Consider the following 17799-nt stretch of genomic DNA (forward strand, 5'->3'; position numbering starts at 1 on the left):
AATAATTTCATCATCACAATTCCCTTCCACATGGCAATGAATTAAACAGTTTGCCGTTTGCGCGTGATGCATTTAGGTTTGTACAGTACTGTGGATTACAATAAAAATATACCTTCTATCTCTTACCACACTCAGGATCAGGATGGGTTTCAGATGATGGGAGAACTTGTTCAATCCTATCCTTTTACAACCCTAAAACAGTCCCACAGTATACAGAGAGATGAAAGAGAGATCTGTGTGACTCCCCTTGTTAAATAAAGGATAAATAAATGAATTCACAAGGTCGTGATTTGGATTAAGTCCATTTTTGTCTTAGATTTGGATAAGCAAGTTGGTAAAACGTTACGCAGTTGACATTTAGATTTGTATAGTGTTCTGAAAGTGAGTGCAGCAGGCATTTTTTCTTCACATTGATGGGTTTCCCCATGCAGTATTCATATATCTGAGACAATAACACAAGTACGCACACACACACACACACACACACACACACACACACACACACACACACACACACACGTCAACACAGTATCACAGGCTGCATGGCTGTACCACAGAGCTGAGCAGCTCTCTCCCCAGAAATGAGGTTAAATGCACACTTATGTAAATTAATCAAAGTAATGAGCATCATACAAGGAACAAGAGCTATAAACCATGAGGTTATTTTTCCATATAAATGTCCTGAAGCAGGCTAGATCCTCCTATACCGTGCGCTGTGGGACAAGTACAGGGATTGCAATGAAACAGTAATGTAATCAAACATGAGGAAAATGATCCAATCAAGGTATTGCATGTAAGGAATCCTCAAGTGTGAAAATATACATATTCCTTATTGCATTGTTATTTATATAATATACACTGAGTGTACAAAACATTAAGAACACATCCTAATATTGAGTTGCATCCCTTTTTGCCCTCAGTACAGCCTCAATTCGTCGGGACATGGACATTACAAGGTGTTGAAAGCGTTCCAAAGGGATGCTTGCCCATGTTGACTCCAACGCTACCCACAGTTGTGCCAAGTTGGCTGGACGTCCTTTGGGTGGTGGACCATTCTTGACACACACGTGAAACTGTTGAGTGTGAAAACCCAGCAGCGTTGCAGTTCTTGACACAAAACGGTGCGCTGGCACATACTACCATACCCCGTTCAAAGGCACTTGAATCTTTTGGCTTTCCCATTCACCCTCTGAATGGCACACATACACAATCCATGTCTCAATTGTCTCAAGGCTTAAAAATCCTTCTTTAACCTGTCTCCTCCCCTTCATCTACACTGATTGAAGTGGATTGAACAGGTGACATCAATAAGGGATCATAGCTTTCACCTGGATACACCTGGTCAGTCTATGTCATGGAAAGAGTAGGTGTTCTTAATGTTCTGTACACTCAGTGGATATGAGGTATAATGTTTGAAATAAAGTAACACACATATTCACATAGTTTATTCCTTTATTCTGTTACAAAAAGCATGATGACTTTCTTCAGAGACACTTTGGTTAGAAAATGTTTATTTCTCAAAAGTTTATTTCTGTCTTTTTTTTATTCATGAATGATCTCCATGTATTTTGTGTTTTATTCAGCAACATCTTTCAGTAGTGATGTATAGAAAAACAACTATACTGTGAGGTTTTCAGGTGAACAAACTAAATAATCACTTTATATCCTTGTATTAAAATACTTTGAAAAAAAGAAGAAATGAAGAAGAAAAGTCAATCTTAAACACCTAAAAAACTCCAACTTGAACATCCCTTTTATTCAAATGTAAATTAAATCAAATTAATATTGATTTAAGTTTTACTTTTAATTGGTTAAAACATTATTGTCTACACATTATTCTACATCTGGTTTTTCTACACTTTTTCAAAGACAATTTTTTGCAGCTCTCAAACTCTCTTTTTAAAAATCTGTTAGGGCATATAAAACATATCCTTCTCCGAGACAAACCGTCCGCCAAGGACTCACGTTGTGCTGTGCCTTCGTCAATACAACACCAACGAAATAAAGGAGAAGAAAGAGAGAAAGAATAGAAGCTTCAGAGTCAGGTACAGATGGCTGATTGGGTCAGAGAAGGAAAGAAACAGGTTTCACTGCAGGAGAATCAACTATTTTATATACATAGTGGATGGAGAGATGAGATACAGTATATTTGATGTAAGCAGTCTATCTCTGCCCAGTATCTGTCTTCACTGTCAAACATGTTCAAGAGTGAAAGGTTGTTCCATGTATAGCACTGCATCCTACACTATGGCTATGGCAGAAAAACAGTCTGACACAGTTGCGTCAGTGTTGAACGCTCTCTTTATGGCAGATACCCACACAAATAGAGCCAGAGCAGAGTTGGAGAGTGTAGCTAGCAAATGTTCCCTTTGTAGCCGTAGGCAGACTGTCTCTGACTCTGATTCCAATATCCTAACGAGGCTTTTCTCTGCTGCCAGCCCTATAGGCTACAGCAACACGTACAATGACCTAAACATCAAACGATACTGAACAACCTCCATCATAAAATAACAAACTACTGAGAAAGAGAGAGAGAGAGAAACAAGATGGCTTGCTGTGGTGTTAACCACCGTTTCCATGGTTTCCAACGGCTGATTGACTGTGCACGTGTAAATCAAGCATGGGTGTGTAAGTCACGCTCCCTTCGTCTGTCAGCTAGGCTGTGTTCCAAAATGGCTACTCTCTCTCTACAAAATAATACAGTGGAGCCACTGAATAAATCAATGGTGTTAATCTGTGGCACTTTGTCAAGTTCTGACCATGTCAGTCAATACTTCCTCTCTTCCAAATCTAGCCACACCAATCATTCTAGGTAGTTTGATAAAGCGACAGTGTGTGTGTGTGTGTGTGTGTGTGTGTGTGTGTGTGTGTGTGTGTATATGTGTGTTTAGTGGCATGGTGTGTTTATTGGCATGGTGTGTTTATTGGCATGGTGTGTTCAGTGGCATGGTGTGTTCAGTGGCATGGTGTGTTCAGTGGCATGGTGTGTTCAGTGGCATGGTGTGTTCAGTGGCATGGTGTGTTCAGTGGCATGGTGTGTTTAGTGGCATGGTGTGTTCAGTGGCATGGTGTGTTCAGTGAGGTGTAGCAGCAAAGCATGTTTGTTGAGGAGAACACGACACAGCTAGTTAAGCATCAATTTAAACGTCTTTCACCTGTGCGATCAGGACAAATTAAATCAAAACCTATTCAGGGATCAATCTCTGTGTGAATGACTGTCAGCAGATGGTTCAGGGAGGCCAGCGATGACTGAGCTCTGTGCATGATTATTCATGTCTGTATTATAAGACTGCAGTGGTGCTTGATATGCTTGTGTTCCAGTTCATGATGCCTTTCCAACATAGCGTGTGTAACTGTGTCCAAAAACACACGAGAGAGAAACCAGAGCCACACAAATATCAAATCATCTTAATAATCAATCAGCATTATTAACATTATTGTCTTTTAACTGTGGAAAGACAAAAATAAACCCCCATTTTGTGATCTGTCTTCACTAAGTAAATGGTCAGAGAGAGTAGGTAGCAAACTGAGATATTACAGACAGACAGACAGACAGACAGACAGACAGACAGACAGACAGACAGACAGACAGACAGACAGACAGACAGACCGACCGACAATAGTCAAGAGAACGACATGTCAGGGAAGAGGGCATGTCAGAGAAAGTCAGGTCAGAGGGCAGGGCAGAGAAGGTCATCCCAGGGCACGGCAGAGAAGGTCAGCTCAGGGCAGGACAGAGAAGGTCAGCTCAGGGCAGGGCAGAGAATATCAGCTCAGGGCAGGGCAGAGAAGGTCAGCTCAGGGCAGGGCAGAGCAGAGAAGATCAGCTCAGGGCAGGGGAGAGAAGGTCAGCTCAGGGCAGGGCAGAGAAGGTCAGCTCAGGGCAGGGCAGAGCAGAGAAGGTCAGCCCAGGGCAGGGAAGAGAAGGTCAGCCCAGGGCAGGGCAGAAAAGGTCAGCTCAGGGCAGGGCAGAAAAGGTCAGGTCAGGGCTGGGCAGGCGGCATTTATGGGATAGTTATCTCTTTTTTTACACAGAAAGTTTCAAAAAATCGGAATAAAAGAAACAAAAAACATCACGTTCCAACAATGGCTCCTTTTTGCCTAATTTTCTTGTTTTTAATTTTTATACTCCATCTACATTTTTCCCCTGTTCGTAGTGAGTGATCTCAAAATGCATTTGGCAGTAGTATTGAAGTCTGTCTCGGACACACAGCACGCAGCCACCACACAAACAAACGGGTCAGAAAGACGGCCATGTTCATAAGGTCAATGTCACCATAATTGTGGCCATCTTTGTAAGGTCTATGCGTGAGTCTCCTGCTCAGCCCCTTGTGACAGGTCATGTGATCACATGCCGGAGGCGCTGAGCCCCATGCTGGCGGTGTGGCTCATGCAGGGGAGAGTTAGGATGCGTCCATTCTCTCCTCCTCCCCCGTTCCCGTTCCCGTTCCCGTTCCGTTCCCGTTCCCGCCCATTCTGGTCATGGTGGAGCAGTGCATGGCGTCATTGATGTTCTGCTGCAGATAACAGAGAGAGAAGATGGCAACAGAATTGGACAACAAGACAAGACGACAGTCACAGCCATGCATACATACTGTATATGGGCTCCCAGTAATACTGATCATCTAAACAGAGGTTAGCCCTACCAGGTAAATACTGTCTATGGGCTCCCAGTAATACTGGTCATCTAAACAGAGGTTAGCCCTACCAGGTAAATACTGTACATATCTCCTGGGTATTTAGACTCTAACAAAGACAAGAGGATAGGCTGGTGTAATATAACAATAATGTAATAAAATATAACAATATCATAGTATTATAATACAGTAGAATAATATTGTATTATATAATAAGTGTCTTGTAATTTGCTGAAGTTTCAACCACAAGGTCTTTATTGTATCAACAGCCCTCCATTTGATCCCCTTGTATTTGATTTGTCCACAGGAATACTGGAATACACAGCCCTCCATTTGATCCCCTTGTATTTGATTTGTCCACAGGAATACTGGAATATATTAACAATATTAGTTGTGTGAATGAATGTGTAACTAAATACAGGCATATATGAATAGGCTAGAAGCAACTATCATGTCTCCATTATGATGGTAACTGTTTGGCAGAAAATGGATGCATCCCAAATGGTACCCTATTCTCTATAGAACCCTATGGGCTCTGGTCAAAAGTAGAACACTATATAGAGTATAGGGTGCCATTTGGGACACAAAGTGTTATCTTTTATCGTCTTTATCTAGCTACTGACTGTTACTGGCGCGGAGCAGTAAACCGCTCTGATGGCTCCCAATTTGCAGGGAAAGAGGAGAAGGCAGCTAAACTCTGAGCGGCGATGGTAGAACTGAATCTCTTTCTGTCTTTGGCCTCATTGCTCTGAGCTACAGTCTAATACAATAAAAAGCCAATGGGGCTGAAAGTGGAGCTAATGGGTGTGTGTGTGTGTGTGTGTGTGTGTGTGTGTGTGTGTGTGTGTGTGTGTGAGTGTGTGTGTGTGCGTGTGTAACTCCTGTGTGTGTGTGTGTGTGAGTGTGTGTGTGTGTGTGTAACTCCTGTGTGTGTGTGTGTGCGTGTGTAACTCCTGTGTGTGTGTGTGTGCGTGTGTGTGTGTGTGTGTGTGTGTGCGTGTGTAACTCCTGTGTGTGTATGTGGCAGCTAGCTCCTGACTTTCCTGTGTCCTCCGTATATAAATGATTTAATTCCAGTGCAACCTGAGCGTGTGGGAAGAATTAGGCTACAACGCTACACTACTATAATTGGTTGGTTCTCAAAAGCAGTGTGTGTGTGTGTTTGTATGGTGTTCTAGAGCTGCTATCAGGTTCTAATAATAAAAACTACTGTCAGTCAACCTATTGTTTGTTACGATATACAGTACCAGTCAAAAGTTTGGAAACACCTACTCATTCAAGGGTTTTTCTTTATTTTTACTATTTTCTACATTGTAGAATAATAGGGAAGACATCAAAACTATGAAATAACACATATGGAATCATGTAGTAACCAAAAAAGTGTTAAACAAATCAGAATATATTTTGTTTTTGAGATTCTGCAAATAGCCACCCTTTGCCTTGATGACAGCTTTGCACACTCTTGGCATTCTCTCAAAAAGCTTCACCTGGAATGCTTTTCCAACAGTCTTGAAGGAGTTCCCACATATGCTGAGCACTTGTTGGCTGCTTTTCCTTCACTCAGCGGTCCGACTCATCCCAAACCATCTCAATTGGGTTGAGGTCAGGGGATTGTGGAGGCCAGGTCATCTGATGCAGCACTCCATCACTCTCCTTCTTGGTACAATAGCCCTTACACAGCCTTGAGGTGTGTTGGGTCATTGTCCTGTTGAAAAACAAATGATAGTCCCACTAAGCCCAAACCAGATTGAATTCTAAATCAATCACAATGTCACCAGCAAAGCACCCCCACACCATAACACCTCCTCCTTCATGCTTTACGGTGGGAACTACACATGCGGAGATCATCCGTTCACCCACACCGCGTCTCACAATGACACGGCGGTTGGAACCAAAAATCTCAAATTTTGCTCGTGTTTCTTGGCCCAAGCAGGTCTCTCCTTCTTATTGGTGTCCTTTAGTAGTGGTTTCTTTGCAGCAATTTGACCATGAAGGCCTGATTCACACAGTACCCTCTGAACAGTTGTTGTTGAAATGTGTCTGTCACTTGAACACTTTGAAGCATTTATTTGGCCTGCAATTTCTGAGGCTGGTAACTCTAATGAAAAAATCTAATAAATAAATAAATAAAATACTCAAATGAACTTAGCGCTTGATAATTTTTGCAACTGCACTTGAAGAAACTTTCAAAGTTCTTGAAATTTTCCGTATTGACTGACCATGTCTCTTTGGACTGTCATTTCTCTTTGCTTATTTGAGCTGTTCTTGCCATTATATGGACTTGGTGCTTTACCAAATAGGGCTATCTTCTGTACACCCCCCCTATCTTGTCACAACACAACTGATTGGCTCAAACGCATTAAGAAGGAAAGAAATTCCACAAATTAACTTTTAAGAAGGCACACCTGTTTATTTAAATGCATTCCAGGTGACTACCTAATGACGCTGGTTGAGAGAATGCCAAGAGTGTGCAAAGCTTTCATCAAGGCAAAGGGTGGCTTTTTGAAGAATCTCAAATATATTTTGATTTGTTTAACACTTTTTTGGTTACTACATAATTCCATATGTGTTATTTCATAGTTTTGATGTCTTCACTATTATTCTACAATGTAGAAAATAGTAAAAAATAAAGAAAAACCCTTGAATGAGTAGGTGTGTCCAAACTTTTGACTGGTAGTGTATCAGCCTTTAGTTGTAAGCTTGCGTTATCTGTCCAAAAAGCTGATTTGACAGAGAGGCATACCATAGAATCTATAATTTATCTGTTTTTATCATCTCTGTTACAGCAGTTTAGCCTCATAGTGGGTGATAACATAGATAGGATGTTACTACAATGGACCTGCACTACAACACAGAGTCAGCAGAAGAGGAAGGAGGGAGAGAGGGAGGAGGGAGGGAGGGAGGGAAGGAGGGAGGGAAGAGGGAGGAGGGAGGGAAGAGGGAGGACGGAGGGAAGAGGGAGGGAGGGAGGGAGGGAGGAAGGAAGGAAGGAAGGAAGGAAGGAAGGAAGGAAGGAAGGAAGGAAGGAAGGAGAAAGATTAAGGGACAGAGACAGGTAGAGAGAAAGAGACAGACAGAGAGGTAAAAGGGTATAGAAGGAGGTACAGAGGTAGAGACTTTGTGTTGCGGTTGAGAAGCAGTGAGGTGCTACAGGTGGGCCTACTGTGATCACACGGTTAGATGGCTGGAGGGAGGGGTGAGGAAGAGGAGGAGGAAGACGAGGCAGATGATATCAACATCATCATCATCAATCATCATCATCATGGTATCACAGTTTCCTACCCCGTGTCCTCTGTCCTCTCTCTCTTATATCTTAACAGTGTTGTTGGAGTACAGGCCGTAGCTCTGCAGCTCTGTGTAAGGAGCGGTAGCGCCCCCTGTGTCTAAGGCTGAGCACTGAAAGGTCTGAGCGACGGATGCGGCAGCGGCTCGCGTGGTGGACACCTTCATTCTCTGAGACTCAGTTCGCGACTTGTAGCAGAACTCCACCAACGCCACCAGCATGGCCAGGCCTAGCCCTCCAATCAGAATGTAGAACACTCCGGCCACGTTGCTCAGGCTCAACGCACTCGTCTTATCCTGGGGGGGGGCGGAGAGAGACGGGGTGAGGAGGAGTGAGGGGAGGGGACATACATACATTACATACACACTGACACCATAGATACAAACATCATAGAAGTAAATATTGACAAACACAGAAACAAATACTAAATACATACTTTGCATGCAAAAAAACATGCACAAACAGCATGCACATAGAGACAAACAAATGCGCACACACACACACACACACACACACACACACACACACACACACACACACACACACACACACACACATACAGACTGACAGACAGGTGTCAGGACTCCCAGAAAACACATAACAGTTCTGCCCTGCTTAGTTAACTAACCCAAACGAAATACAGGTAGACAAGATAATACTCACTAAACAACACGTGCAACTTCATACTACTGATATTACACACTGGCTTCATTAAGAAACTATTTAAAATACTTAAACTAACTATTCTTTGAAACTAACTTGACATAGTAAATCGCCCACTCACTCTGCACTCAGACACACACGTAGTACTTGAATAGCTAGTCTAAGTTTATATCAATTTCCTTTCTTCATTTCTGAGGGGGTTTAGATCAAGTGCATTTTTCATTACAATAAAACTTGAGTCAAATCCTCATAAGATCCATGCATTCATGCAGCATTAATTTAACAGGCAGGAGTCTAAATTCACTTTAACCCACATATTGTGGGATGACCAGTTATCATGTTAGTCTACAGTATATATCCATCTAAAACATTTAAGTATATTTATTCTCTATTTATAACAGATAAACTCTGGTTATCATTCTGGGGTTGAGGGTTGAGGAGGGTTGAGGCCGTTGGATCATTCTCAGTGGTGAGAAACCATGCAGGTCAAGACAATCGGATCATTATCAAACTCCCTGATTCTGCTTTAGGGTTATATTGGGTGTAGGGGGTTGCAAGCCTCACGAGACAGCCTGATCTGGCAAGCTTAATCATTTATGTATGCTTGCAGGATCAGGCTGGCTCGCGAGGCTTAGGGGTTGCTAGGCTGAATATTATCTGTAGGTTTCATTGGTTTTGGGTGGGGTGCACCTCTCACACTGGAGAGGGTAGAGCCAGATCAGGCAGGCTGGGGTGGAGAGGACGTTTTGGGGTGTTTCAGGGCAGGGTCATGTTAGGAGACAGGGGTTAGAAGTGGTCTGAGCCTTTCACAGGGTCCGTCAGTCAAATCAAAATCATACACTCTCTCTCTCTCTACACTGACATCCAGGCTGCATCCAAAATGGCATCCTAAGTGCCCTGTATAGAGAATTAGGTTGCCATTTCAGACACAACACAGTCCCATCGTGGTTCATGTAGATTCTAGAACCTTACTCTGTTCTTTGTTGTCTTCTCTGCCCGTCTGCTTTACCACTCTGCTGACAACAGCTATGTGCTATTTCTCTGTATGTTTCTATTATCTCTGGTTGATATTGGCTAGATCAGCAGAGTGCACTTTACAATAATGTACTTCAGCATAATGTAGTACTACACATCAGGAAATCTCATTCTGACTCTCTTACATGAGGGATGCCTGTGATTTCCCTCCTATATTACCTTGGCTATACCAACAAGATCGACCTCATACGTTAAAACAACCTCACAGATCAGTTGAGGGAAATAAAAAGTGAATGTTACGCTTTCTTCAAAGAACACTCATGCCTAATTGTATTGCTTAGAGGTACTGCGTACGCAGCTGATGTTCTGCAATAAGGAGCAGGCAGTATATGTTCTTGTGTATCACAGCATATGATTTGATTTAACAACCGTAAACCCCACTGTTTCACCTCAACCATCAAGGTTAGTAGTTCATTCACTCCTTGGCCTCATTATGGAGAGAACATCAGTGTGGAGAGAGAGAGAGAACAGTGATTGGCTCCCAGAGAGAGAGAGAGAGAGAGAGAGAGAGAGAGAGAGAGAGAGAGAGAGAGAGAGAGAGAGAGAGAGAGAGAGAGAGAGAGAGCGACAGAAATTGATTTTGAGTCCACCAATCTCAGTCACTATACTAATGAGAACCAGTGGCATGTCTAAGTGAACTGAGAGAGAGAGAGCGATAGTTTCAGACTGGTCTTGGATCAGGGGTTTTGAGGAGGATGTGAGGAGTGTTTGGGGTATAAGGACTGGTCTAGGATCAGGGGTTTTATGCGGGTGTGTTTGGGGGTATAAGGACTGAGTTATAGTGTGTGACTGACCTTGCGTCCGGAGTCGTTGCTGCCACACTCTCCTTTATCGTACCACCATTTGTTCTTTAGTTTGTCTAAGACGGCCTGCTCATTGAGCTTCAACACGGCTAGGTTTACCGGGATCCTGCACGTACACCCACACCACACCCAGGGCAGGGCAGGGCAGGGCCATAACATAAATAACATAGCATAACATATGTTATCTTATGTCAGTCATTCAGAACATTTCCAATCATATACCACATCTACGCACCAAGGTTTACTGCACTTTAGCTGTGTCACTGGTAAGAAGTTTGAACCCTCACACACACGTTCACTCACAGGCAAATACATAAAGTACACATCAACATCATTAGGAACATACATGTACATCAGAGTCAAAGTGATATGTGTTAATACTCCATCTATCTCTGTGGGCTCTGTCTCCCTACTGTACTGTACGATAGTAGATGTGTATTACTATATCACTTTGGGTAACCGGCACACTAGCTGTGGACCCTCTGTTACGGAACACAACACGTCAGAAAATATTCTGATTCTGGATTCTATTCCCCTTTAAAAGCTGTAGGAGCATCTAGTTAGTAGGACATGCTTGGGCACAGAGATACAAACAAACCCAATTCTGCTCTTTGTGTCTGTTGAATCTTCAGTGAGGCCATTTGTATCAGCTTGACAGGGATCCTACGCATGAATGCATGCTATCCTTACTTATTCATGAGAATAGTGTAAGGGAGGGGCTACTAAAATACAAACTGTGCCAATTCCAGACACCCTCCTCCCAGAAGGACTAGAGTAGGTTATCTTGGAGAGAGTATGATGTCTCTCTGTAGTTTTAAGTTGGCCCGTACACACAGAGTTGAAGCACCTGTTACCCTATGTGTTGAAGTTGGGGCCATAGACCTATCCATAGCTAGGGAGATATAAAATATAATGTGTCTCTCTTGTGTTTTAACCCCCCCCCCTTTACCCACCATACAGAGTTGTCAGGAAGTGTTGCCATCCAGAGTGTCTGAGCAGCTTTGTGATTGGCCAGTTACCCCCCTGGTGGATCAGCGTGGTTGGTTGAAACAGGGTTCTGACCTTGGAGTCCCCGCCCCCGCTGCCACACTCGCCCTTGTCGTACCACCATTTGTTTTTCAGTTTGTCCAACAGGCCTTGCTCGTTCAGTTTTAACACGGCCAGGTTAACAGGGTTTCTTTAGAATGATAATAGATACAATCATAACTGGGTCAGTTTTACTGGGTTAGGAAATAGTACTGTATATTATGGACAGGTATATAAATATATATTTATACTGTACAGAGTGATTATGAAAATGTTGGAGCTATATTTTAATAATGATAAGTGGGTTAGCATTTGAAAGAGTATATGGACAGGTACATAAATAGTCTGTACAGTGGTTCTGATTATGAATGTTGAATCGCTAGATTACACCACCTGCTTGGCTAAGACTATGGCGATATATGGAGTGAATATACTATGGAGCAGGGTTGATCTTGAGTTTGGGCATTCTAAATGCTTGATATACAGTATATTACTTATATATCTCAACGGACTGAAATGCTTGCTGGCCATACTTGAGTCAGGTTTAACCACATAGAGGACAGGACGTCTTAGAGGAGGGAGAGAGTAGATATCATGGAGAGATGCTTCAGATTTGGAAGCCTGCCTGCCTGTCTGTAGATGCTCAGGTCCTTTCAATGTTTCCACTATGCGGATATGGCTTGCTATGGAAATAGAGAACTATTAATCTTCCATCCACCCTTATCATTCTTAGAGACAGGAATTCAGTGTTCAGAAAATTAGGGCTATCAGCATTTGATCCATACAAATATGCTTAGTTGTTGAGTGTCAAAACTCACTTTAGAGTATCACTTACTCCTTCCTTAGCTGATAATTGACTCTAGCATAGAAAGGAGACCACCAACTAGCTCAGCGAACACAACTACCACATCCATATCTATAGCACCTCTCTCTCTACCACATCCATATCTATAGCACCTCTCTGTCTCTCTCTCTCTCCCTCTCTCTCTCTCTCTCTCTCTCTCTCTCTCTCTCTCTCTCTCTCTCTCTCTCTCTCTCTCTCTCTCTGTCTCTCTCTCTCTCTGTCTCTCTCCCTCTCTGTCTCTCTCTCTCTCTCTCTCTCTCTCTCTCTCTCTCTCTCTCTGTCTCTCTCTCTCTGTCTCTCTCTCTCTCTCTCTCTCTCTCTCTCTCTCTCTCTCTCTCTCTCTCTCTCTCTCTCTCTCTCTCTCTCTCTCTCTCTCTCTCTCTCTCTCTCTCAGTATAACCTCTGAATCTCTTCTCATCCCAGGTAGAGTCAGACATGGATGTTTATGTGTTCATGTACAGTATATAATAATATACCCTGTTGGTGGGTTAGACTTTAGAGGTCGAGTAGATGAGGCTACAGAGTGCTTGGTGGTGGGTTAGAGGTTAGAGGTCGAGTAGATGAGGCGGCAGAGTGCTTGGTGGTGGGTTAGAGGTTAGAGGTCGAGTAGATGAGGCTACAGAGTGATTGGTGGTGGGTTAGAGGTTAGAGGTCGAGTAGATGAGGCTACAGAGTGATTGGTGGTGGGATGGGGATAGAAGGCAGGAATGGGGTTAAAAGAGGAGTGGGTTTTCCCAACAGCCTTCGTAGCTTAAGAAGTATGTTACAGTATTTCAAGAATCAAGCCACATCTCAAACATCAAATGGCTTCAGCTTCATTTTACAAATGTAAATTGTTCATCCATACCATAAAAGATGTAGACTACCATCAAACATTGATTTTATAATAGTTATTGTCTCGCACCTGGTGCAGCTGTGTTGGGGAGATAACATACTACTTGAGCTACCAAGGTTGTAGCTAACCCACCCGAGAACAATACATTGTACAGTACACATCAGGGATGGAGCTAGGACAAGGTCAAAACACAACAACACTATTTCACAGTAGTGAAGAAGTCTTCAGGCTAACAACAGTTGAGATCCTGTCAAATGAAGAGTTGTTAATGTAGCAACTCTGAGAGATGAATTCAATCAAACTGGCATCGTATCTCATATTGACTGTACTTAAATAATACTGTAGAATGGTTTCAGAAACTGTGAGAATATTCAGTAGACTCTCCTCACAGGTATATGCTTATAGATTCAGAACGTGTCCTGTGTGAGAACCAAGATACTGTATGTCACCAGGCAACACCTCTAAGGCACATTTGATTGAACAGAGCCCTCAGTAAACAAAAAAGGGGGTGTTCACTAATTTCTGATTCGGACAGAGAAGAAATACACAATTTATAATTGGCATGGCTTCATTTGCCCACATCTTAAGTGGCTAGACAGAACAATGGCATCTCAATGAAGGAGACCATTCAGTCTGAAATAGTCTCAGACTCCCTTACAAAACATTATCTGAGTAATGATCTTCTCTGTCAGTATCAGACATCTGTGAATACCACCGACCACACTCTCAGTGTGTGTGTGTGTGATCTTAGACCGGTGGGGGGAGAGAGAAGGAGTTAGGAGTGTGTGTGTGTGAGTGAGTGAGTGAGTGAGAGAGAGAGAGAGAGAGAGAGAGAGAGAGAGAGAGAGAGAGAGAGAGAGAGAGAGAGAGAGAGAGAGAGAGAGAGAGAGAGAGAGAGAGAGAGAGAGAGAGAGAGAGAGAGAGAGAGAGAGAGAGAGAGAGAGAGAGAGAGAGAGAGAGAGAGAGAGAGAGAGAGAGAGAGAGAGAGAGAGAGAGAGAGAGAGAGATGGATTGTGAGTGAGGACCTTCGCTGTGTGCAGGCAGCCTACTGAGACAGTCCACTGAATGACTATTCAATGACACTAAATGAAATCTCCCCATAGGAGACTTCTCATTAAAATAAATTGAGATGATTATGATTGAATAAATTGAGATGATTATGATTGAAGTGAAAGCTCCACTTGACCCCTCCAAGCCCTTTATGGAACAGAATAAATGTAAGACATGGACTGTAGTCATGAGAGGTGAGGTTAGGCGGTGTTGAGTTGTCTGCTGTTATCATCTAATACAAATAATGACAAATACAAAATCAGTTTTTCTAATCATTTCACATCAAAGCCTCACAACATCAGTCTGCATTGATGATCTGAGTGCTTACAGATGTCTGTTTAAATGTAGTCCCACATAGAGCTTCTGCCCAGATACATTGTGTGTGTGTGTGTGTGTGTGTGTGTGTGTGTGTGTGTGTGTGTGTGAGACAGGGTGAGACAGAGAGAGAGCGAGGGAGAGAGAAAGAGAGGGAGAGAGAGTAGTTTAGGCTTCAAAGGAAGCAGGCCAAATAAAACTGCACTAGAACACAACAACACGAGCCTCAGACTGTGAGAGGAGAGAGGAGAACAGAGGAGAGAGGAGAACATAGGTGAAGAGAACAGAGGAGAACCGAGGAGAGAGGAGAACAGAGGAGAACAGAGGAGAGAGGAGAACATAGGTGAGGAGAACAGAGGAGAACCGAGGAGAGAGGAGAACAGAGGAGAACCGAGGAGAGAGGAGAACAGAGGAGAGAGGAGAAGAGAGGAGAGAGGAGAGAGGAGAACAGAAGAGAGAGGAAAAGAGAGGAGAGAGGAGAACAGAGAAGAAAGGAGAACAGAGGAGAACAGAGAAGAGAAGAAAGGAGAGTCGAGGGGAGTAGAGGAGTATAAAGGAGAGGAGAACTAGTGTTTCTGAAGGAAGGAGGAAAGAAAGGGGAGGGTCAGATTTCCACAGACAACTTCTGTAAGCACTCAGAGTCCGGTCAGCCTGACCAAACCCCAGGTGGTGGATGTCAAGGGCTTAGCAAGGCTTCAGCTCTCACAGACACAGAGATATACAGCTCTGCAATACTCATAGAGGTTACACAGACACATAGATATACTGCTCTGCAGTAGTCATAGAGGTTACACAGACAGAGATATTCAGCTCTACAGTACACACTTAGAAAAAGTGTTTCAAACGGTACTCTATGACTACAGTCTTAGAAAAAAAGGTACTCTCTGGAACTTAAAATGGTTATTCGGCTGTCCCAATAGGAGAACCCTTTTGGGTTCCATGTAGAACCCTCTGTGGAAAGGATTTTACATGGAACCAAAAAGGATTCTACCTGTAACCAAAAAGGGTTCTTCAAAGGGCTCTCCTATGGGGACAGCCAAAGAACCATTTTAGGTTCTAGAGAGCACCTTTGTTTCTAAGATTGTAGTCATAGAGTTTACGTCAAAATGCCATGGTGAAAATATAAAGACACCTTTTAACATTAGGTCATGCATGCTGCTTATGACACTGATAAAACAGTGTGTCATACAGGGCCAAGTGTTTGATGTTTATAGTGGTTGCATCCCAAATGGTACCCTATTCCCTACATAGTCCACTACCTTTGACCAGAACCCTGTGGGCCTTGGTCAAAAGTAGTGCACAATATAGGGAAAAGGGTGCCATTTGGAATGCATCCAGTATCTCCATAAAAACAACATTCATGCAAAAAAAGATGCCTAAGCCATTTCGAGCTCCGAGGCAGAGGTGTAGTTACACGTTATTACCTGAGGGAGGAGCCCTTGGGCGTGGCGATGCCGTATCCTTTAGAGTCCAGGTTCCCCCCGACCTTCATGGTGTCACAGGGTTTCCTCTGCTCGATGTACTCGTTCATGGTGGACTCTAACAGGTAGGCGTACTTCCCTTTAGACTTCCTGACCCTCATCACTCCCTCGTCTGTGGTCTTCACAAACACTGAGGGGTCGGCCGACTTCATGTACGACCACATCTTCTCAAACACTGCAATCTTAGACCGCTGGGGAGAGAGGAGGGGTTAGGATTGTGTGTGGGGGAGGGGGATCTGTGTGTGTGTGTGTGTGTGTGTGTGTGTGTGTGTGTAAACTGCATGTACATGCTAGTCAAACAGGTGTGTGTCTATGACTAAACCACAGGTCTCACCCTGAAGAACTCTTTGGTGGAACCAGCATCCAGTGTTCCGTAGGCGATCTCAGTCTGTTTAGCCAGGTCCTCAGCACTCTCTATGGGGGAAACCATCCTCTCCACCGTGAGGAAAGCAGCCAGGTTGGCCGTATAGGATGAGATGATGATGAGGGTGAAGAACCACCACACGCCACCCACTATTCGCCCTGACAGAGACCTAGAGGGAAAAACACCCGGAGACAGGAGTTAGAGACAGGCCTACATACGTACCTACACACACAACCCCTAGGATATGCCCAGCTAGACTTGAAGGGAGAAGGACATAAGGGAGACCTACAAAAATAAACTCATCTGCATAACTCTCCATTAGGATAGACCTCATTCAGTTGCATATACATTACAACAAACCAAACCAAAGCCTCTGCCTGTCACATGACTCTGACCTATCTAGCGTCACATGACATTATCCATCCTCCAGCCCCACTCCCTACAGAACAGGAGGTCTCTGTCTCATCAACAGACACCCTGGCTGTGTCCCAAACGGCACCGTATTCCCTTTATACAGTAGTGCACTACTTTTGACCAGGGACCATATATAGGGAATAGGGTGCCATTTGGGATGCACCCGCTGCCTCCCCCATACTGTACTTCCATCAAGGCTCTGGGAGAGCTGTGTTAAATGTGCTGAGACAAGATAACAGAGCATCACAAAGGAACTACACCAGATTCATCTCACCTTAAGGAAGTTGACAGTGTGTTTCACGGATCCACAAACATTAATTGGTGGTGATTAATAATGAGAGGAGGAAGAGGAGGTCACAGCTGTCATTTTGGTATTTGGTATTTTATTAGGATCCCCATTAACCGCTGCAAAAGCAGCAGCTTCTCTTCCTTGGGTCCACATCAAACATGACATAATACATCGTAAAGAACATTATTAGTCAAGGACTGAAATACATAAACTTAAAACATCACACATAGCCTACATATCAGTACATACACACAATATCTAGGTCTAATACATAGTACAGTGCAAATTACAATACAATATATATAAAATGGCTGTGTCTCTTCACAGTCCCCTTTGTGCAGTAAGGTGTTCTTTTATCTGTTTTCAAACTGGTTTTATTGCCAGCTTGAGTTAACTGGGGTGGCAGAGAGTTCCATGTAGTCATGGTTCTATTTAATACGGTGTGTTTCCCAGCCTCTGTTCTGGACCTGGGGACTGTGAAAGACCTCTGGTTGCATGTCTTGTGTTGTACCGATGAGTGTCTGTACTGTGTGCCAACTGCTTGAACAGACAGTTTGGTACCTTCAACACATCAATACCTCGCACAAAGACCAATAGTGACGTAGTCAAACTCTCCTCAACTTTGAGCCAGGAGAGACTGACATGCATGTTACTGACACTTTTCCTAAGTGCGATACGTGCTGCTTTGTTCTGGACCAACTGCAATTTACCTACACTACCGTTCAAAAGTTTGGGGTCATTTAGAAATGTCCTTGTTTTT

General features: G+C 43.4%; 1 protein-coding gene across 6 annotated transcripts in view; it reads right to left on the reverse strand.

The window, feature by feature from the left end:
• Positions 1 to 1438: 1438 nt before the first annotated feature.
• LOC121555533 (glutamate receptor 1) overlaps positions 1439 to 17799 on the reverse strand; it is a 132134-nt gene continuing 115773 nt past the window's right edge. The window contains exons 12-16 of one of the 6 annotated variants that reach the window (XM_041869363.2): positions 16307 to 16505; positions 15916 to 16163; positions 10413 to 10527; positions 8082 to 8216; positions 1439 to 4517 (exon numbers count right to left, since the gene is read on the reverse strand). In XM_041869363.2, the coding sequence (XP_041725297.2) occupies positions 4404 to 4517; positions 8082 to 8216; positions 10413 to 10527; positions 15916 to 16163; positions 16307 to 16505 (811 nt within the window). In that variant the 3' untranslated portion in view covers positions 1439 to 4403. Of the gene's footprint in view, positions 4518 to 7919; positions 8217 to 10412; positions 10528 to 11483; positions 11599 to 15915; positions 16164 to 16306; positions 16506 to 17799 lie in introns of those variants that run through there. The other 5 variants (XM_041869362.2, XM_041869365.2, XM_041869366.2 and 2 more) reach the window with 5 other exon arrangements.

Source organism: Coregonus clupeaformis, unplaced genomic scaffold, assembly GCF_020615455.1.
Source record: "Coregonus clupeaformis isolate EN_2021a unplaced genomic scaffold, ASM2061545v1 scaf0670, whole genome shotgun sequence".
NCBI classification, from domain to species: Eukaryota; Metazoa; Chordata; class Actinopteri; order Salmoniformes; family Salmonidae; genus Coregonus; species Coregonus clupeaformis.